The 22,996-nt window shown below is 43.9% G+C and overlaps 1 protein-coding gene across 1 annotated transcript; it reads right to left on the bottom strand.

The window, feature by feature from the left end:
- Positions 1–399: 399 nt before the first annotated feature.
- socs7 (suppressor of cytokine signaling 7) lies at positions 400–22,896 on the bottom strand. The gene is made up of 10 exons (XM_069665834.1): positions 21,265–22,896; positions 20,350–20,429; positions 16,809–16,913; positions 13,268–13,402; positions 11,314–11,459; positions 11,024–11,192; positions 5,819–5,947; positions 4,463–4,598; positions 4,098–4,241; positions 400–2,022 (listed from the first exon to the last, which is right to left on the bottom strand). Exons 1-9 carry the CDS (start codon positions 22,797–22,799, stop codon positions 4,121–4,123), a joined length of 2,556 nt encoding a protein of 851 aa, XP_069521935.1. The 5' UTR covers positions 22,800–22,896; the 3' UTR covers positions 400–2,022; positions 4,098–4,120.
- Positions 22,897–22,996: the final 100 nt, after the last annotated feature.

Below are 22,996 nucleotides of genomic sequence, written 5' to 3' on the forward strand. Positions count from 1 at the left end.
TACCTGTCGTCTGATGGGAATGACAGGATGAGTTGGGTGTCGTCCACAGAGCAATGCTATGAGAAACTATGGGAGCAACTGATTGTGAGGTGAGAAGAGAAGGAGACCGAGCACTGATCCTTGAGGGACCCCTGTGGATAATCTGTGCTGTTTAGAAACTTCTCCCTTCCTAGATACTCTAAAGGATCTCCCTGAGAGGTAGGACATGACCCAGAGGTAGGCCAGATCGTCAGACCAAGCTCAGAGAGAGTGGAGAGGAGGATTTGGACGTGCATGCAGGGAGGCCTGCCAGTAAGGGAGTTGTAGTAGTCAGTGTGTCCCAGCGCCTGTACCACGAGTTGTGGTACATGCTCTGACAGGTAGGAGCTGATCCTCCTGATGCTGCACAGGTCCAAAGGTCCAAATGTAAACAACCAATATATGTGGTGAAATCATGTGGTGTAAGAGAAGCAGATACTGAATGATCTACCAAACAGAGCCTCAATAGACCACAATGCAATGCAGCTCCAGGAAGTGAGAGTTTCTGGTTTAGTTGTTGTAACGGACACATCCCATGTTTACAAACAACAGTTCCTTGCATAAGTGTTCATCCCCCTTGAACCTTTGAATGTCACTGTGTTACAACCTGATATTCATCGATCCATTATCTATACCGTTTATCCTGTTGCAAGGGTCGCAAGGGGCTGGAGCCTATCCCAGCTGTCATTGGACAAGAGGCGGGGTTACACCTGGACTGATCGCCTGTCAATCACAAGACTGACAGACGGAGACAGACAACCTTTCACGCTCACATTCACACCTACGGGCAATTAAGAGTCACCAGTGAACCTAACGAGCATGTCTTTGGACTGTGGGAGGAAGCCAGAGTACCCGGAGGGAACCCACGCATGCACAGGGAGAACGTGCAGACTCCACACAGAAAGGCCCACTACGTCTGAACCGGGAACCTTCTAGCTGTGAGGTGACAGCGCTGCATGTAAACACATGTTCAATGACAAGTTCAAGAGGGGGATGAAAACGTTCGCAAGGCACTGGAGCTTTTATGGTTCTAATTATTGTTGAGGACAGGGCAATGTAAAACGTTGATAACAAAGGGTGAGATTGTGGTTGTACAGATGGTTGTAAGTGGACATATAGCGAATCTGATTTGTCCTCCGTTTGATATGACAAGTGTTAAGTTAACCGCTACAGCAGCCTCCATATGCTTTTAAAAAAGCGGGTTGGACGGATACATCGCTCACTGCTGATTAAAGCAAACAAGCAAAGAAAATATCGCAAACAGGACTCAGGTTACAAAATGTCAACCTCTTAAAACAAAATTCAAAATTCAGTATTATTATCAGCTTAAAAAACCCAAGTAAACATGTAAAGGTTGAGATGTTGATGCTCCAGAAACAATAAAAGAAGTTTAAACCAAAATCTGAGAAGGTTTCATCGATCTGTCCGGGTTACAAACACTTCTGATAAACAATAAAACATTTATTTAAATCAGATACGTGTAATTTACTTTAGCATTACATTAGCACTGTAGCTAATATTGTAGTTTTGTTATATTCAGGCAGAATAAACAGGTTACCCAGTGAACAGGTCCTCCAACATGGCGCCTTGTTTCTGCTGCCCTGCCTCTGTGTGCATATCGAACCCGAGGGCATCTTTTAATCCAAAAACCCTCATTTTGACAGAATGGAAGGAAAAACAAGGAAACGGCAGCAAACAACAGTTGTACAAATTGACCAGTGCATTTTGTTTTTAAAAGTCCAGTTCAGGAAATTTGCAAATCAAGTTCATAATTCTCCTTTTGTTCGGAGCCGACGTGCTTTCAGCAGTCCCTCTGAAGACAACCAAGAGTCCTCCATATCTGAACTTGGCTCTGTCCGGCTGCGAACACTCGTCCCTCTTTTTGTTTAGTCCATATGAAGAGAGAGGCGGGTCCATCCAAGTCCTTCTGGAGACACCAGGTTTGCAGGGACTCTGATTGGACGATGCTGCAGACCAGAACAGATCAGTCCTCCACACAGAAACCTGCAGAGACGCAGGTTTTTAAGCAAAGCATTCACATAATATCAGATATATTTGAAAGTATATTCAAGTTTCATGTTATATTATTGTCACATTATTAAGATATGACACACCTCTACACCTCCTAAACATTTCTAAAAAATAAAGATGTTTGTTTCACGTTTGTCCCAATTGTAGGTCTCTCTAAAAGTACAAAAATATTAACAGTAAAATGTAATTAAATAATTAATAATAATAATAATAATTAATTAAAAGTAGAAGTATTTATATCAGTGTTGTGACCAAGTCATCTTTGCTCAAGTCTCGAGCAAGTCTCGAGTCATTTTTTCTTGGGCAAGTCAAGTCAAGTCCTTAGTTAAGGCAAGTCCAGTCCCGAGTCAAGTCACTTTTTTTCCACCCAAGATCCAGCTCTCTCACCTGTAGTCTCCGGTCTTTATAAAGAGAAAACACAAGGTGTTAGCAGCCCGTCTAATAATGATATTATTGGCCAGTTTATATAACCTGTTCAAAAAGTATGACAGTGAATTGTATCTGTGTTATCTTGGCACAGACGCAGCCGTGATGATGGTCTGCTCTGAGAGCGTGTTGAGGAGTAACGAGTACGACTGATGAGGCTTCTCTTTGGGGGCTTTGATGTTGCGTGTTGCTATAGCGAGGAGTTTGACTGACAACCAGCCATCCAATCATGACAATCACATACAGGGAGCTTTTTGAGTCGTCCAATCATGATTCCCAGTTTGCGCTGCGTACATACTTGATAGTTAGACAGAAACTTTGAATTTGATCATTTTATATTTAACAGCTAACATTCAATCTTATGAACACACACAAGTCATCCGAGTCATCATGCCTCGAGTCCAAGTCGAGTCATTTATTTTTTGTCAAGTCAAGTTGCAAGTCATCACAACAGTGACTCGAGTCACCAGGTCTCAAGTCCACATCTCTGGTTTATAGCAGAATTATCATGTATCTCCTCCTCTTGGACAGTTTAATCTAAAGCACAGTGACATATTTTGAAGATCAATCACATTTTTAATTTGTAAGATTATAATTCAAGCTGTCAGAGAAATGTTAAAGAATGTAAAGTATAACATTTGCCCGTTAAATTTAGTGGAATAAAAGTATAAAGTATTTTATACAACAGTGAGTTCCGATCGAGTAATCTGATTGGACAAGAGGCATTCCATGAGTGCTCCACCAATTTAACTAGTTGAGTTACTTTTGTTGCCAAGCAACCCAAACATCCTCCTGCACTCTGTGTCTACAGGTGACCACAGATCAGCTGTTTTCATCACGTACATTTATCACCCAGTGAAATAAGAGTCTGCTGCGTGATTCAGAGGTCAAGGTTCAGCTTGATCAGTGTAGACATACACAGTCTGCTGTGATGTTAATTAACAGTACTGGAACACCTGACTGAGGCGGAGTGATACACAGAGTGAAAAGTCCCTGTGATGTTGTACTCTATGGAATGCCTCTTATCCAATCAGATTACTTGGGTTGTTGTATAACATATTATAAAGCATGGTCAGTGAAACAAGCCTTTTTAACATTGGTTATATAGCGTCAGTACTTGGACTAGTCATTAACATTTGTCTGACTTTGCTTTGTTTGTGTGTTTTATTCTAATGTTGTTTATATACCATTAACCTGTCAGGGCCTGCCGAGGAAACTTAGCATGTTTAGCTAAATCTGGCATGTTTATGATGAACCCAGAAGCTTGTGTTAATTAATGCGCTTTTTCCTACTTGCATAAAATAAACATGAACATAAAATGTGTAAAAAATAGCCGATAAACACAAATGGAGCCACTGAATATTTAAAACAACTCCAGGAAATTCAAGCTTTAGCTCAGCGAGCGTCTAATCTCAAAGTCGACAGGCTGCAGAGGATGCTGTCACACAGGCCGTCTTAGATTTATTTTGTTATCAAACCTTTCAAATCTCCAAGCAGACAAAGAGGAAAAAGATACATTTACGGATGTTTTGTGAAGCCTCTTAAATAATTTATTTATCCTTTTGTGTCTTTATACTAAAAACAAGGTTGGACAGCACATAAACAAACTACCGCACACTCACTTGAGCTCTGAAGGTCTCTGCTGCTACGTCTGTGACTCCGCCTCCTGTTCTGCTCCCATCACCCTCCGGATGGTCTTGATTGACAGGTACATCTCCTCCTCCGGGTCGTAGTAATAAAACTTACTCAGGTAGGATATTAGTGGTCTGGAAAGAGGTGACGATAAGACGATAATGTTTATTAATATAAAGTAGCAAGACCAAGGTCTCAAAAATCACAAAAGAAGGAGGTTTGGTCAAACTTTGGATGATACCTTTGAAATTCTGAGACACATTAGCTATTGCTTTTGTGTGTGTGTGGTGTGTCTTGTTTACAGTACAACAGGTGGACATCAGAAGGATCACATGACCCTGTACGAGCCGAGTACCTGGGCAGTGGAAGCTCCTGGATGTGGTCGATGCGGACTATTTGTCGGATGCAGAAGCGACAGAGATGCTGTAGAGACTTCACGTTGCTGAAGCGAGATACGGGATAGAGCAGCTGGACCGGGGTGGGAGGAAGCCCTGCAACACACACACACACACACACACACATGCACGCACACACGCACACACACACACACACACACACACACACACACACACACACAACCAAGAATATTTGTATTAGTGCTTTTAGCCTTATTTAACAAACTCCTGCTTAAGGAAAAAGGATGAAAGGAAGAAGAGAAGAAAGAAGGAGAAAGAAGGAAGGAAGGAAGAAAAAAGATAAGATAAAAGAGATAATGAGGAAACGACAAAGAAAGAGGAAGGAGGGAGGAAAGGACAGAGGGAAGGAGCGAGGGAAGAAGAAGGACAAAGAAGGGTGGGATGAAGAACAGAAGGAAGAAGAAGAAAGAAGGATGAAAAGAAGGAGAGGAGGAAGAAGGAGAAAGGATTGGAGGAAGGAAGGAGAAAGAAAGATGAGAGGAAAGAGAGAAGGAGGAAAGGACAAAGAAAGAGGGAAGGACAGAAGGAAGGAAGGCGGGAAGAAGAAGTAGAAAGAAGGGTGGGATGAAGAACAGAAGGGAGAAGGAGAAAGAAGGATGGGAAGAAGGAGGGGAGGAAGAAGGAGTGGGGATTGGAGGAAGGAAGGAAGATGAGAGGAAAGAGAGAAGGAGGAAAGATAAAGAAAGAGGGAAGGGAACAGGGACGGAGAGAAGGAGGAAAGGACAAAGAAAGAGGGAAGGAAGGACGGAGGGAAGGAAGGAAGGAGGAATGGAGGGAAGGAGCGGAGAGGAAGGAGAAATAAGGATGGAGGGAAGAAGGAGAAAGACAGATAAAGAGAAGGAAGACTATGAATCTTAAAAAAACAAACAGAACAGAATCATAAGTTTCATTTTTGAAAAAGGTTTTCATCAGGAGAAAATGGTGCATTTGTTGGGGACTATTTTCAGAGGCGGATTAAGCTGCAGCCCCGCCTCTGCAGTCTGCATTTGGGTCCTCTGTAATCGTGTTTCCTGCTTCAAGTGTTCTAGTCGTTTTAAATACTAGAACATACACTCGCCTATACATTGAAGACCAATATGAGGAATATAGGGCCGGTAATGTAAACACAAACAACATTAGATGTATACTAACACGTAGATGTCTTCTCACAATCATTAATAATGCACGGGCTGAATGTAGACAGTCGGATATATTCCTCCTCTCCTCCGTCTCTCGAGCACTTATCACTAAGTGGCAGCTCACATCCATTTTTGATCGGCTCGGCTGCGTGCAGATGTATATGACCTATATTTTACCTGGGACTCTGGAGCGCAGGAAGTAGAGGAATTTGCCGTTCTTGGAGTGCATGATGGCTCGCTCGATGAACTCCACCACCGAGTGACAGCGGTCCTCAAACTTCGGGTGACACCACAAGCTGAACGTCCCTGAAGAGAGGGAGAGAGAGAGAGAATGTTTTTATTTATCACATGTAGCATTTCATCATCTATTAATCATGCCCACATTAATTATGAAACATTTGAACAGTATAGATATAAGACCAAGAGCAAGAGATTAAGGAAGGAAGGGGAAAAGGAAGAAAGGGGAGAAGGAGGGAACGAGGGGTTAGGAGTGAGAAGGATGGAAGGAAGGAAGAGGATGGAGAAAGAAGGGAGGGAGGAAGGAGGGAAGGAGAAGGAGAAAAAAGGAAGGGAGGTAGGAGGGAAGGGGAAGGAGGAAGAAGGAAGGGAGGAAGGAGGGAGGGAAGGGGAAGGGGAAGGGGAAGGAGAAGGATAAAGAAGGGAGGGAGGGAGGGAGGGAAGGGGAAGGAGAAGGAGAAGGAGGAAAGGAGGGAAGGAGAAGGAGAAAGAAGGGAGGGAGGACGGAGGGAAGGAGAAAGAAGGGAGGGAGGAAGGAGGGAAGGAGAAGAAGAAAGAAGGGAGGAAGGAAGGAGTAAACAAGGGAAGAGGAAGGAGTAAGAAGAAAGGAAGGAAGGAAGAGGATGGTGAAAGATGGAAGGAAGGAAGGAGGAAAGAAGGAAGATTGAGGAGAACGAAGGAAGGAGGGAGGAAAGACAAATGAGAAAGAAGGATGAAAGGAAGGAGGTAAGAAGAAAGAAATAAGGAAGGAAAGCAGGCGGAAGGGAAGAAGGCAGGAAGAAAGAAAAGGAAAGTGATGAAAGGAAGGAAGAAAGGTAGAAAAGGAAAAAAGAAGACGAAGGAAGACAACAGAGGGACAAGAGAACTAAGAAGGAAGGAGGAGTAAAAGGATGAATACAGAAAAGGGAAGAGAAGAGGAAGAAGAAGGATAAAGGAAGAACAAGGATGAAAGAAAGGAGGAAAAGGAGGGCGGGTCGGGTAAAGAAAAGCGATTTCAGTGTAAACTCTCTGTGCTGCTGTTACTCACATATAAACACACTAAAGCACCTTAATGAGGATGAAGTGCCGACGCTGCTGAAACGTGCTTCTCTAAAACATTAAAAACACCCACAAAGAAAAGAAGACGTCCAGAAATCATCCCTGATTTATTTTGTTCACGGAGAGGGAAAAACAGTTTTGTTCTCAGCTCTGTGACGCCGGCTCAGAGGATCAAAGTCTTTTCCAGGATTTCATCCAGAAGTAGGACAACAGTCTCTCTTTAACCTTTAAATATTTGGCTTTGGGAATTTTGAAAATAGCCTCAGACATCTGGTCAGAGAGCGAGGAATTAAAGCTTTCGAGGATATTTGTTGACCCTGTCGATGTGCTGCTTGTCCACCCTAACACTAACACTACCCATTATTCAATTAACACGATTCAATACAAAGGAACAGACTTTTAAAGCAGGTATACTCAGCCTAAAGTAACTAAACATCAACTTCTCACTTTAACCCATATAACAGCTTAACATACGTATATTAGCAGTAATGGAAATAAGCAATATGAAAATGGGAGAAATGCAGCATTTGTTCAACTACACATGCTTAAATGTTGACCTCACGCTGCAGCGAGAAACAACTGCGGCTAAAAACTGCCTAAAATGCATCTTTTAGTGTGACATTTCAAAATAAAAGCCTCATATCTGTGCAGGAAGTTAATCTGAGATTACACACATGTGGAGAGAATGGTCACATGTGAATATTGGTGTGTGTGTGTTTGACTTCCTGTTGACGGCTCGGTGGTTGTTTACGTCTAAAAGCCTCTCTGCCCTCGATTCCTGCAAGGCCGCGATGCGTTCATGCACACATGATCGTGTTGATGTGGATGTGTTGTGTCAGTCGGTGCTGCACGTCTGAATAATGAATGTGTTTCCAGGCATGACTCTATAGCTTTATTATGGTGAGTCATTAAGGCAGAGCTCCATTTATGTATGTATGTCTGCCTCTCTGTCTGTGTGTGTGTGTGTGTGTGTGTGTCTGGTCACACGTGTGTCGTCTGTGAGTCACCGTGTTAGTTTGTCACACGTGTGTATGTGGTGTTATGTGATTATTCACGCCTCATTGTTGTAGTGTGACCTTATTGGTTCTCTATTAGGACTTATTTGAGTTTATTCTTAAGTTATTTACTCTCTGCTGTTTATTTTTGTCCTATTTTATTGTTATGTTTTTGTTATCGTCACAAGAAAAGATGTTACAATAACATAAAAATGAAAAAGTATTTGGCTATTACCTTTAAAATGTGAGTTTTTCTTTGGGTTTATTTCAAACCCTTAAGTCGTTTAAAACTAGATGTGTTTTTATTTCAAAGAAACTAAAGAAAAGTAGTTTATACACCCTTTTTTACTTCTGATTATATATAACAAAGTATTCTGAATGTAACATAAGTAATTTATTTCAAATAAAAACAAAATGACACATAAAGCAGATGTTTGCCTTCCTTTATATGAGAATGTTTGACAGTTTGTTTGGTAAATAAAGTAGGCATGATACTGTCTAGGCAAGGTAATTTGCTTCAGTAGAGTACAAACAATATAGTACCATATAATATTTACCTAATGTTATGCATTATACATTTTACATTTTTTATCTTGTGTTATCAAAATGGGTTTTAATTTTACTTATTACTCGTCTGTGTAAAATACTTGATTCTCATTGGTTAATCACAGCATTCCGAGGGCTGCTAGACTGTTGTTATGAAGAACAGACCATTGCTAGGGATGGGGCTCTAATCACACAATCCGGAGGACTAAATGTAATCATATCAATCCGCCGAAAGAAGTCCGGTAAACTTAACGTCGGTCTGTTTACAGAGGGGAAAAAAAGAAGGGACAAGACAGCGGAGAGAGGGTAATCAAGGTTAAAAGACGCCAAAACTGACGGCTACGACAGAGAGGTCTGCCAAACTGAAGACGGCACATGAAGTAAACATTAAACAAAACGCATTGTGAGATACGGCGGTGTTTAAAGACGGTGAATGGAAAAGAAAATGTCAACAGACTCTGACAGTGACGTGACAGAAACCCTCAATCAGGTGCTGCGCTGATTCCTGCGGTCCGGTTCAACATGTCTTACTTTACTATCAGAGGAAATGTTTCTATTTAATGTGAGTAATAACAGCTAGCTTAGCTCATTTTAATGTGAGTAATAACAGCTAGCTTAGCTCATTTTAATGTGAGTAATAACAGCTAGCTTAGCTCATTTTAATGTGAGTAATAACAGCTAGCTTAGCTCATTTTAATGTGAGTAATAACAGCTAGCTTAGCTCATTTTAATGTGAGTAATAACACCTAGCTTAGCTCATTTTAAGAAGGCTACAGAGTTAACCGTTGCTATGGATGCAGAGCTGTGAGTGTAACGGACTATTTCGCGTTTCAGCTATAACAACCTGCTCACTATACATTAAACTTATATATTTGCTTTTAACAATAAAAAGACGAAGACGTTGCTCTGCCTGTGTTCATCTGTCTGGGACAAGGTTGACATTTGAAAGATTATTGAAAAAATTAAACAGTAACGTGAAGAAATAAGTAAACATGAAGTTGATGTAAAACTTGCCAAGTAAGGCAAAGTTCTTAGTTTTGCAGTTTGGGTAAAATGAAGAGCAAATGTTTTATCATTTATGTTCCACATGTGAGTATATGGAGTTTTATATATGTGCATAAAGGTCTTGTGTGACTCATCATGGGGGCCTTTATCACGTGCCTGAGGTGTTGGATGACCAGCGTATGGATGCATGTTGCTATATGCATTCTGTGAGCACGCATTAAGCTTGAATCTTTGCACACACATGCAAGCAAAATTCTAAATATGCAGGGAAATATGTGTGTGTGTGTGTGTGTGTTCTTGTACGTCTTTCCTTTAGGACCTTTTCAGAGAAAAAACACAGTCCATGCAAGTATGCAAACTCAAATGTCAGCGCCGGGACCAGCCAAACATTGTCACGCAACAAGGTTTCCATCATGTATTCCATCTTCTATTGCATTACTGTCTGAAGATGTGAAAAAGTGTGATATGTATTTGAATCCAGTTCTCCAGAAAGGTGTTAAATGCGATTCTAATCTTTTACACTTTTTGAGAAATTCAGCGAAAATCTGTCTGTTCTGTGTGCACCAGTTAAACAAGCAGCAAATTGTAGTAAACAGTTATAAGTTGTTCCACCAACTCAAGTAGTTCCACAACTTAACTGAAACTGGACTTTTGTTGCCGAGCAACCCAAACATCCTCCTGCACTCTGTGTCTGCAGGTGACCACAGATCAGCTGTTTTTATCATGTATGTTTTAATTAATCATCAACCAGTGGAAGAAGAGGTACCAGCTTGTCTGCTGTGATGTTAATTAACAGTATTCAGAACACCTGGTTGAGGCGGAGTGATACACAGAGTGAAAAGTCCCAGTGATGATGTCTAATCAGATTACTTTGTCAGAACGAACTCTTCCATCCATTATCTATACCGCTTATCTTGTTCAGGGTTGCAGGGGGGACTGGAGCCTATCCCAGCTGTCATTGGGCGAAAGGGACTGGACTGGTCGCCAGTCAATCACAGAGCTGACACATAGAAACAGACAACCTTTCGCACTACGGGCAATTTAAATTGACTCAATTTAGAGTCACTAGTGAACCTAACGAGCATGTCTTTGGACTGTGGGAGAAAGCAGGAGACCCCGGAGAGAACCCACGCATTCACAGGGAGAACATGCAAACTCCACTCAGAAAGGCCCACAACGTCAACGCCAACCAGTGACCTTCTAGCTGTAAGCTAACCACTGCACCACCGTGCAGCCAGAACTCTTGTATAAGCTAAATATACCCTGTCATATGATCAACTTTACTCTAAATGGGATAATAATTTACAAAATGAAGACCATGCTGTGTTAAAGAAGACTTGAAACTAAAATAGAGACCATAAACTCATTAGTCTGTGTGACATTAATCTGCACATGCTTGTCCAAATGTACCTTGCAGGCCCAAATAGCTTGTGTGGATCTCTTTATTATAACGTGCATTTGTTATCCAATCTTCCATCAGCGTCCTTGTCTTTTAGTGTAAATCAGGGCAATTTAAAAGTGTAGAGTTTGAGTTAGAGTATATATATAAAATGTGTCTCACCTCTGTAGTGCTCCATGCGTGTGTGGTGTGTGACTCCCTGCGACCTGAAGCTGAGGCTCAGGATGTATCGGGGGTCCGAACTGTCTCGCACCAGGAACGATCCGTCTGGTTTCCCCTTCAGCTTCATCTCCGCGTCCTCCCAGTTCATCGGACCCCAGTACCAGCCACACTGAAACAGAGAAACCAACCAAACACTCTGTGAGCCTGCAAGTCTTTAAAACCACCACACCCCATTCACAAAAATGTTATCTGGCAGAACACGGAGGTTGCTCTTCGAATGTGAGTCTTACCTTCTCCAGCTCTCTCAGACTGGCGGTGAAGTTGCTGGCTTCAGACCGCCGCAGGGCACACAACATGGGGGGCGGAGCCTGTCTGGAAGGGGGTGGAGCATCAGCCGATGATGTGCTTGAATGAGGGAGGGCCCGGAGGAAGGCATCTGAATCAGGGAGACAATGTCATAGAAATTAAAGCAGCTGCACAAAGCCAAACTGGAATTTAAATCGTGCATACTTTTAGCGTAATCACAGACTGTGTATAAGAAGTGAACGCAGCCACTGTGATGTCACCAGCTGGTTTAATGGGCTGTGGATCTGAAGCCTCAAGTTTGATTGTTCAGCTGCCAGAAGTAACCACGTAAGAAGAGAGATTGTGAGAGGAATGAGGCGGGAATAAAATGCTAACACTAGCATGCTCTGCGAGGTACATCCTTTCATGGTAACTGCTTATTTTAGCTAGCATAAAACAGCTATTTAACTAAACGTACCTACGGCAAAATTTACTCCTTAGAGTGTCTATTTAATACAAACAAAGGACATTTTTCAGGTCAATGTGCTAGCGACTTGTCAAAGCATCCCCTGCTTGATTGCCTATAGCTGTGTCCCAATCCAGGGGCTGCATCCTTTGAAGGCCGTATTTGAAGGACGATTGCATCACAGCGGCGCGCTGAAGGCCGTCCCATTTCTAAAAGGCTCCCTCGAAAACTGCATCCTCCTTTTCCTGGGCCAACGTATCCCGGGATTCATTGTGCGCAGACTCAATCGAATGACTAACGTTGTACATGTTTAAAAAAAACGAATGGGCCCTTGAAACAAATTATCTTTAAAATCATAGGTTAAGTTACGTCACGTTAGGTATGCTAAATAGTTAGCCTGCAAGCTACCTGTTGCTAGGGGACAGGAGCGGCGTTTGGTGGCGCTAGGGTAAGGGCGGGAACAGCTGGTGATGCAAACAGGAAATCTTCCGTAGACCAGACCGTCCCATTTCAGTTTGACCTTAGCATCTACACGGGCTATGATTGAATCATCCTATGTAGACTGCATCCTTCGCAGGATGCAGCCCCTGAATTGAGACTCAGCTAATGTGACTAAAGGCGAGCATAATATGAATGAACATCACGCTGTGTTGACGAAGACTTGAAACTAGAGATTGAGACCATAAACTCATCAGGAAAATGTCTGCTGAGGGAATTATTTAAGGGAGAAGTTGGCTCATTTTCCCATAGAGCTTTATCATACTTTCTTTTGCAAACAGTGCAGTCGCCCCCTGCTGGCCATTAGACAGAATGCAGGTTTAAGGCACTACTTTGCTTTTTAGACAGGCTAGATCCCCTTCTTATATACAGTCTATGAATGTTAGTAAAAAACATATAAACAATGACACTGCAGCTGTTTTCCCTTTTTTCCTGAAATGGAAAACAAAACCATTTTTCGACACGCTAACAGCTGTGACAGCTACGCAACAAAGACTTGTCACCCCTGTTTTTTCTAAAGTCCATACAGTGTTAGCTACCAGCAAATTAGCATTTAAGCTATACATTCCTTTAACACATTTAAGAGGACTTCTGCTTATAAGTCTGTATTTTTCTCAGAGAGTGGAAGCTAGTTAGCCTAGCTTACATGCTTCCTTGCTAACATTAGCAACCCAAACTAGTAACCTGCTTATAGTGATTTTAATGTTTAAATGTTAATTTTGGTTCTCTTCCCACCAACATACATTATTGAACTACTCAAATTACCTTAAACAACGTTGTTAAAAATTCAGTTTATATGAATATAAATCATTTAGTGTATTTAAATGAGAGTGTGGAGGAAATTATGGGTCGCTTCATGGACCAAGACTAATTTGTATGAAGTATATTTTCCATCGATTATTAACTCTTTCTACTCCAGAGAGTCTTTTGCTTGATTTGCTCCACAGCAGCGCTCACTTCCTGTTTAGTGGCAGGAGGTGATCGACACGTCTTACCATTGAGGCTGAGACTGTGCTGCATGGTGGCGTGGGAGGGTAGTGGAGGAGGAGGGAGAGGCAGGGGGAGGGACTGCAGGGAAGCGCCCATAACACTCACTAGGAAAGGCCCAGGCTGAGGCCCGGCTATGTCATCTGGAGGAAGGAGAGGAAGGAGAGGAGAGAGCAAGGAGGGAAGAGGGATGAAGGTTAGGACACAGGCAGGGAGGAAGGAAAGGAAGCAGAAAGTGTCAAAATAAAAGAAGAAAGGGTGAGGGGAAAAGAGAAGGAAGGAAGGGTACATTTTTTCAACACCATCAGACCAGAAGCCTCGTTCCACCAAATTAAAAGTTGTCTTTCTTCTTATTGACCAAAGTACTACTGTGGCTTATTATTGCACCTCGAACTTTGACCCTCCTGCTTGTACATCCACTGCAGTCTGTAGTTTATATTTCAAGAAGTAGAAATAACTTAATGTATATAGTCCCTTTAAAGTGCTTTGTCAGACAAAGCAAAGCAACGTACTCAGTCGGCAATATAACGTCAGAAAGCCAAACAAAAGCAGGACAAAAGTAAGATAGTTCAGATAAAGTCAAGACAAACAAAACAGGCAAGCTGAGGATAGTAAAGGAGATTACACATAAAGTCAGGTCAATAAAAATAATAAAATAAAAAGTCATTGATTCTGGCAGCCATATCTCCTCCGGCAGGCCGCTTCAAAGCCGAGGGGTCCTAATGGCAAAATCACTGTCACTTATGGATTGAAGCTTTGACTTTGGTTCGCCCGTAACGGCCTCACATGAGGATCTGAAGCAGACACGGACTGTCTCATTTGGTGTCAACACTTCTGCTTTGCTGCATTTCCAAACTCGCCAGCTGTTGTGACAAACCTTCTGTGTTGTACTTTGAGGGTTGGTGGTCATAACTGCGACAGAAGTATTTTGGCTTGACTGCAAAACATTATCGGATGTAATTGGACATCCTGGTATTTTTGGTGTTCTACATTTGGACAGAACTTCTAAATCTTTTGCTGTCCTAAATGCTCATTTGTGCACTAAATGTAGATTAATCCGCCACTAAAAATAGTCCCCGAAGAATGCACAATTCTCATCACAACTCACATTTGTGATACTTTGAAAAGTTTATCGTAGCAGCAGAACACAGCTTGTGTTTGCCGTCTCGTCTCCGACCTCATCACTCCTCGCAGATTTATTTAACATGCAGAAATCTGAGCAGTGATGAGATGATATCTTAACCCCTCCTAGTCGGAGGCTGCAGGTGGGTGCTGGGTGGTGGTGGGGCTGAAAGTGTGAGCAGCACTGGTGCAGGGCAGCGGTGGCAATGACAGAGCACAGGGAGATCTAGCAGCTTAAATAGACGCCATATAGGGAGGAAGTGTTTGTCAGGTGATTGTGGATCAGTGCAGCCCGAGTTGCCTGCCTGAACTCGCTCACATGGGTCGCCCCATTAACCAGCTATTTCAGGATATTAACATTAAGCTTTCTATTTGTAAGGTGAAAAAAATGTACATCCACTAAAGAACCCAACGGGCTTGGAGCTGAGTGTCACAGACAGGGTAGGGAAACTGATAGTATAAAGAGAGGACTAACATTTGTTGTTAGTATAGCCAACCTTATCTGTTAAGGAGGCTTAAGTCTGCTACATATGTGGGTCAGAAAATAACACCAGGCTTCAAGCTAAAATATGCATTTGAAAGGTCAAAGAATGACCATAAAATGTGAAATTTGGTGACACAAAAGCTCTGATCTTTGGGAATATAACTTTCTAATTTCATATTGTTTACGAGGTCTCAGGTCTCTGCGGGAAACTCTGACTGGGCCGAGAAAATAGGAACCACATTTTTATCTGAACACCGGAACATTGGAGTAGAAACAAAATGACTCGCTGCATCACCAGAAGTAAAACAAAAAAAGTGTCCTGCTACTGATTGTTTTCCTGGGAAGAGAGGGAAACTATTTCTGTCATCGATTGAGTCACCGCTCTCAAATTAAATCTGCGGTCTTCAGCTGACCTTCCAAAGCTGCTCCAATCAGATTACAGCCGATTACAAAAACTTGTCTGTGTCAGTATGAACGACACAAACCCACATTTACAAGTCAGTATTGGACAAAGACACAAATATTTATATTTACAAATACAGTTTGTCTTCAGCTGCTTTCTTTATTTCACTGTTATTGTTCTAATTGTTGTTGTTAGTGAGGAGGCGGCTCATTTCTGAACCGCTCCAGTCCAAGAAAGATGTTCCCACGGGGACAATAGAAGTCTGTAGTGTCATACCAAATCATATTATGCCGTGTCATGTTGTATCGTATCTTATTATACAGTGGCGTGGCGTGGCGTGGCGTGGCGTGGCGTGGCGCGGCGTGGCGTGGCGCGGCGTGGCGCGGCGTATCTTATTGTAGCGTGTTGTGTCAGATCATATCGTATTATGTAGAATCATATTGCATCATGTTGTATTTTAGCGTATCTCACATTTCATATTGTATTGCGTCATGTTGTATCGTGTCCGATAGGATTGTATGATATCGTATCATGTATTGTAAAGCAACTAATTATGTTGCCTCATATCGTTTCTTTTGTCTATTTATCGTTTATCCAGTGCATCATACTATTATAAGTCGGATAAACTCAGATATTGTATCGCATCATATCAAATTGGTTACTATTAGGGATGCATGATTTGAGATTTTTTTGCTGATATTTTCCGACCCTTTTTGCCGATTGTCGATTTCCATAGCGATATATTAGACGCATGTTTTCAGTCTTCCCTGTAGTGGAAGTGACATCATGCTTCCTCTTTTTTCCTGCAGAAATAACATAACACAGTGCTTTTTAAAATGTGCACATTCACTGGGCAACATAAGAAAAGTACGTAAACTTAGGTTGTGTACAAAATGCCAGATTTATTTGTAACATTTTCTTTTGATTCATTCGGTCAATTATGTCATTTTTAATGCACAGGTGATCTCACACTGATCTCACACAATGTCAACTTTGCATTAAAAAGACATAATTGACCGAATGACACTTAATGACAACAGTCATGAACGTTCATGACTGGTGGATCTTACAGGGTTAATTTTTACAGACTACAACTAGATTCCTGTTGAGATTATTTCCCATCATGCTCCTGGATGAAATTCACAAGAAGAAAACAGAAGCAGCTTCTGTGTCCTGCAGCTTGTTCTGTTTTTACCCTCTGATGCTCTGAGCCCAGGCAGCCGACACTTCTGAGGCCACCGTATCATGTTGTATGTTGTTGTCTTGTGTTTCATTTGAATATTGTATTTCATTGTATCATGTTAAATCATATCGCATCAAATTGTATCATGTGGTATCAAAATGGAACGTGCCGTATCAAACTCTTTGGTTTCGTGCTGTTATGTATCTTGTTGTATCGTGTTGTATCGTGTTGTATCGTGTTGTCTCGTACCGTTCTGTATTGTATCACATCGTGTCAAATATAGTTGTTTGTGTCCATAAAGAAGGAACAAAGAGAAACAGAAGCAGAGACAGTCTAGAAGGAAGAAGAGAAAAGTACCTAACAAACTGAGACTTCGTCGTGGAGGAGGGGGAGGCGTGGGAGGGTGTGGCGTGTTCGCCCCTCTCCGGGAAATATCCACATCCACCAGGGAGACAGTCTCACCTGAAGCCAGAAAAGTAGCAGAGGAGAAAAGTGGGAAAAAAGTGACACAAAGATGGAGACATTAGAGAAGAAAAAGTAAGCTGCTGTGTTGTGTGCCTCTGTGATTGTGTGTTGTTCCGGAGAATGAGACATTCAAGCTGCACCGGGCAGGACGTTTATGGAAAATGACACCCAGCTAATCAGCCTAAATCACTGCAATAAAGAAGAACATCCAATCCCGGCTAAATGAGATGCTGCAGATTCTCTGTTTACCAAAGTGATACTCTGCAGTTGGGGACGTTTACTGGCAGGGAAAGAAGCAAATTCAAAAGTAAGAGCCAAATCCCCTCCGTCTCCTGAGCAGCAGAGAGCGCTGGCCTCGCCCGCTTCAGATCTCTCCTTCTATCATGTCTTCAGCTTATTTCTTTTTGTGGTGGTGAGACATCACAGACCGGCGGGGTTGGTAAACACAAGCATGCTGTGTGCAAGACTTCTGGGTTTTCAAACGGCTCACCCTCGCAACTCTGGGGCCACCAATGTGAAATACTGCCTGCGTGGTGCAGCTTTAATGTTTCTTTCTAATTGGTTGTTTGCCCCATGCAGATTGTGTGTTCATTAAACGACATAAAACTACAAAACTCGTCAGAGTCAGGATGCAAATTTAGCAAAACAGAGCTCTATGAGCAACGTGGGGCACCAGAATGTTCTTCTGGGCCCTGCGGAGGTTGTGGGTTGAATCTCATAAAGTCAGCTAAATCAGTTTTGCCTGCTGAGCTACAGACCTCCTCGCCCTCCTCGCCCTCCTCGCCCTTCTTACCCAAAGGCCCTTTGTGCTAAAACCTTATCTGATCTGGTGCACCAGTTACAGAGAGGGACTGGAACGAGCAGTTACAGGTTGGTAACGGTAAGAAATGTGCTTCATTTTTAAACCTGAAATTCTTTAACTTTTAACTAATAGTTAAATATTTGTATTCATGTTTTTATTTGACAGGGACAGTGCATATTAATAACATTCTGAAAACATGCCAGAGTTAGCCAGAAGGCTAATTTTCATCTGTAGTCCCCGGGCAGGCAATGGTTAAAGAGCATGAAAATACAATCGACTATAAAAGCAGTGACAATATGCAGATACGAACAGAGCCTGCACCACCAAGGATCAAGAGAGACAGCTGTGAGGACACAACGGAGCAAAACAATGACAAACGAGACGTAAACATCGCTCACTGTTCCAGTGCTCACAAGTCTGATCACTTATAAACAGAGATGTGGACTTGAGACTTGGAGACTTGGACTTGAGTCGACTCAAGTCACTGTTTTGATGACTTGCGACTCGACTTGGACTTGCAAGTTAATGACTTGAGACTCGACTTGAGGCATGATGACGCGAATGACTTGCGTGTGTTCAGAAGTTTCAATGTTAGCTGTTAAATATAAAATGATAAAATTCAATGTTGTAAGTATGTACGCAGCGCAAACTGGGAGTCACGATTGGACGACTCAAAAAGATCCCCGGTATGTGATTGGATGACTGGCTGCCAGTCAAACTCCTCGCTATGGCAACACGCAACATCAAAGCCCCCAAAGAGAATCCTCATCAGTCGTACTCGTTACTACTCAACACGGTCTCAGAGCAGACCATCATCATGGCTGCGTCTGTGCCAAGATTACACAGATACAATTCACTGTCATACTTTGTGAACAGGTTATATAAACTGGCCAATAATATCATTATTAGACGGGCTGCTAACACCTTGTGTTTTCTCTTTATAAAGACCAGATACTACAGGTCAGAGTGCTGGATCTTGGGTGGAAATAAAGGGACTTGCCTTGCCCAAGAAAGAATGACCTGAGACTTGCTTGGGACTTGAGCAAAGATGACTTGGTCACAACACTGCTTATAAAGCATGCTTTTAGTGTCGTGGAGAAGGAATGGTAGTTTACACAGTTTCTCGTGTGTTGCGGCAAATTGTTCCAATCCTGAGAGGCTGTGAGAAAAAAAGGAGATTGGCCAAAACTACTTTGTCTTCTTGGAATCAGACGTCTCCTCTAGTTGTTGCGCTCGTTGTTCAGCTGGTTTTTAAAGCGATGTAAGTGCTGAGTGGTGGAGGAGCCAGATTATGTTACACCTTGAAAAACGAGACGCAGTCCACTGAATTTAACCACATTTTCACACTTTCGTAGGTACTGGGTTTTTTTAATATTGCAATGATGGTAACTTTGTGACTCTAAGGTTTTTGTTGTTTGTTTGTACGGGGATTCTGTCGGCTTTAGTGTGGTTTTATTGACATGACCCCGACTTGTCAGACAGTACGTGACGTGTGGGAGAACCACTGCGTCCATGAACATGTTGGCTGCGTTAGTGGACATGCAGTTCCTTGTGAATTTGAAATTTGCCAGATGAATCTAACATTCCTTGCAACTTTTTTTATGACGTGACTTGAAAGACAGATTTGGATCTGTGACGCCCAGATTTAGAAACGAGATTTAGAAATGATCTGTTCCCCAGAGACGATGATGTCTGGATCTTGAGGTTACAGAGAGCCATGCTTAAATTAGCTATTATCTTGACTCAGGCAAAGACGTAAACATTGTCAACGACCAATAGGAGCGCTCTCTCCACCATCATACGGGAAGCAGCCGTTCAGGTGGATAGTAAACATAGAGGGATTCTGGGGAGGGCTGCTGTCACCGTGACCTAGCTTAATGTTATGTCATAGTTGGATACTTGATTACTGACACGGTGTTAGCAAGATGTTAGCACGATGTTAGCACAGTGTGAGCACAGCAGCACCTGCAAACCAGGAATAGTTTGACGTAGAGGAAAAGAAAATGCCTCTCTGGCTGCCTGCTAGCTTGTAACGCTAACCGAGCTAATGTAACGTCCTCGATCACCACGGATAGCACTAGTGCTAACACAAGGGCCAAAAGCTGCTTCAGTTTCTGCTCCATTGTTTGCTTTTCTTATGCAAATTTCAGCCAGGAGCATGATGGGAAACCATCTCTGTAGTCGATAAAAATTGAAGCTGCAAGGTCACGTTTTAGTCTTTTAAAGTATTTTCAAGGTCCTCTAGTGTATGGAAGACATTTACTAACAAACTTTGACCGTTAACAGCGCTAACCTTGGGTTTGTACGGGATAGACGTAGCCTAGGTGTGAGGGCATATCGCCCTCCCTCGGTGCGCTAATTTAGGAAACTCTCCTGTGGTTTGAATTAGAGGGTATGGACACAAGATGTATGTGGACTGGATGATTTGTCGGGGGCTATTGGAGGACATCACTTTGGGTTTCTTTCAATCAATTAATGAATAAATCTGCAAATATTAAAACACATTTAAATGTCAGAACCACTGTAGAGTCTGGAGAGGACTGTGGAGTGATGTTAGGAGGCTTTTCACCCAGCAGAGAAAGCATTCCTGAGGGGAACCAGAGTTACAGCAAAGCAGTGAGCAGCTCTTACCAGTGAAAGCAGAGAGGGAGGCAGAGAGGGAGGCGGGGGAGAAGGCACTGTGGGCCCTGGTCAGTCTGGGCTGGCTGTGGCTGCAGGACACACATCAAGACATGCAGAAGAAGAAGAAGAAGAAGATGAGAGGAGAGCTGGAGTGCAGTTAGCAGCTGCAGAGGTTCAGAAAATTAACTTTTCAGTGTGAGCGTGTGCACTTTTGTGTCCTGCAGCTTGTTCTTTTTTCACTCTTTCTGTTTGATGCTCTGAGCCCTGGCAGTCGAGACTTCTGAAGCTATGTTTTTTTAATCACAGCCTTCCTTCAGCCTGCTGCTGTGAATAATGACTAAACAGTGAGTTGGATGGAGGGTGACAAGCCACAGAGGTTTGACGAAATCTGCATCCACTCACAGACAGAGTTAAAAAGTTCTCCATGTATTGAGCTGCCAGTCGGACGACTTAATTATAAAACAATGACAGCACAGTTTTAATAAATAAAGTTTCACAGCAGAATGGAAAGAAATCAACACGTCTGGACTGTGAATGAGTGTTTACACCAGCACTAACTGGCTGGATTCAAAATGTGTCACTGCTCTTAAAATATTGAATGTTTACTGGTCTGACTGAGGCTGCTGCATGACTTCCTCACATCCTCCTGACCTACATCCTAACTATCTGTTTTTATCACTTTATTTCTGACCTCTTCAGTTGTTGGAATCTCATTTGTGGAGGTTCTTGTTCAAATATAAACACAACAGAAGAAAGCCCTAAAAGACAGCTGATGATCAGATCTTGGCCTTGATTGATCCCCTGAGATGCTTCTCCATGTGTCATCCATGCAACATTTGTTTTCTCTTCCCAGTGACAGCCGAACATTAGAATAAAACACTGTAAGGTTAATCTCGGACACTTTGGGGCCCTGTAGCTGCTCACCTGTCTGCTTCCTGCTCAGCGCCGCCGCTGCTCGCCATGTCCACCAGACTCCCGGCAGAAGACACTGAGTAGGTCACCGAGGGCCTCTTGTCCAGCAGGTGATTGGAGCCGCTGCAGCTTTTAGTCCGGAACAGTTTACTGAGACGAATCTTTAACGAACCCTTTTTGGACTTCCCGGGAACTTTAAGCGTCTTTTCCATACCCGAGGCCCAACCTGTGGGATTCCGCGGCGCACTGGCGCACCGCTCCGGCCGCCTCCTGGGTGTGGACGCCTGGCTCGGGTTCGGGCTCGTGGCCCCAGGTGTGCTCTGGGCCGGTGTGGGTGCAGGTGACATAGTTGAAACCTGGGCGACGACTTCTGCATCCACAGAGCTTACCTGTGACAGCTGGCTGGATAAGTTCCCGTGGAGGCTGCACACCTGCGCGCCTGCTGCCGCCGCCGGGGTCATCACCTCCACCTGCCGCCGCAGCTCCGCCTGGAAGCTGCTGATGGAGAAAGCTCCAGACATTTTCTGAACTATTTCCCTTTTCCTGTTCAGTAAAAACTCCCTGCGTCCGTTCTCATCCTCCGTCTCCCCCTCCGGGCACTCGTCCATGCCCAGGCCAGCAACATCCCCGCTCCCGAGCCCCTCCAAGACCAACAGAGCATCGCTGGTCTCTGTGGGGTCATCCCCGGGCTCCACTCCCCCTCCTCCCGGCCCGTGTGCCCCCTGACACGAGCACTGCGGGAGCTCCCCCGCTTTGAACAGCATCTTGGGGACCGCACCGACCCCGAGCTCCCCGAACCGCCGGGCCAGCTCGAACACAGCTCCCTCTCGGTCCCTGGTGGCGCAGCCCCATTTAGAGTCCATCACGGCGAGAGGGTTGGACCTCTCCGACAACAAGGGCCACTCGGGCGGGGTAGTGATGAGTCGATGCCGGCGGCACAGCTCCGCAGCCCCCTGCATGTCCGCGGTTACAGACACCGGCGGATGAGCTCCCCATGTCCGGTCCAGCAGGTTCTGCTGCTGCTGGACGTCTCCGGGACTCAGGGTGTTGTTGTTGACAGTCGGGCCGGAGCAGCCTGTCCCCGCACTCTGCTCCAAACCCAGAGCATCCCTCCCCTGATTCAGACGGTCTAATTCTAAAATCCCCTCTCCGTTCCGCATTATATTGGAGAAGACGAGCAGCTGAGGCCGTAGGCCGGGGCTGGCAGCGAAGTCAAAGCCCTGGGCCTCCATGGGGCTCTGCGGCGGAGGAGGCGCAGACAGCGGGGCTCGGCTCTCCGTCCCCCCGGTGTCAGGTGCAGCCGTGCCCTCCCCGCTCGGCTGGGCTTTGTTCAGGCGGCTGCTGGGATGCTCGAGGCCCGCCGTCGGATCTCGGCTTATATCCAACCCCGCTTTGACGCCGCTGTGAGCCAGGACCTCCTTCCCCAGCCCTGCCACCACTCCTCCCGGCGGCAGATTCCCGTTTTCTGCGTCCAAGCGGTCATCCTCGGCCGCGGAAACCAGGCGCATCAACACGAAATCGGGCGACATATCTTGCGCGTTGTTCATAATGATTCCTCAGGATCGCAAAATGAGAATTATTGGGCGATCTGCTCTTCACATAGCTAACCGCGGAGATCTCGTTCCTATAATAAAGAAAGGGCCAAGCCGCCGCTGCCTCCCATAAATAGGCTATGAGCGAAAAAGCCAAAAAATATATCAGGCGATTGTTTCATCCTCCTCCCTACATCAGGACGGCATCCATC

This window comes from Semicossyphus pulcher, unplaced genomic scaffold (genome assembly GCF_022749685.1).
Source record: "Semicossyphus pulcher isolate SPU_LCO1_2020_fin unplaced genomic scaffold, fSemPul1.0.p SCAF_17, whole genome shotgun sequence".
Classification (NCBI taxonomy): Eukaryota; Metazoa; Chordata; class Actinopteri; order Labriformes; family Labridae; genus Semicossyphus; species Semicossyphus pulcher.

Excerpts from the sequence above, each read along its gene's own strand:
- socs7 (XM_069665834.1), bottom strand. The coding sequence starts at position 22,799 with ATGAACAACGCGCAAGATATGTCGCCCGATTTCGTGTTGATGCGCCTG. Across the intron at positions 20,430-21,264 it reads GCTGAGCAGGAAGCAGACAG|CCACAGCCAGCCCAGACTGA; the intron begins GTGAGCAGCTAC and ends TGTGTCCTGCAG. Across the intron at positions 4,599-5,818 it reads CCTGCGCTCCAGAGTCCCAG|GGCTTCCTCCCACCCCGGTC; the intron begins GTAAAATATAGG and ends TGTGTGTTGCAG.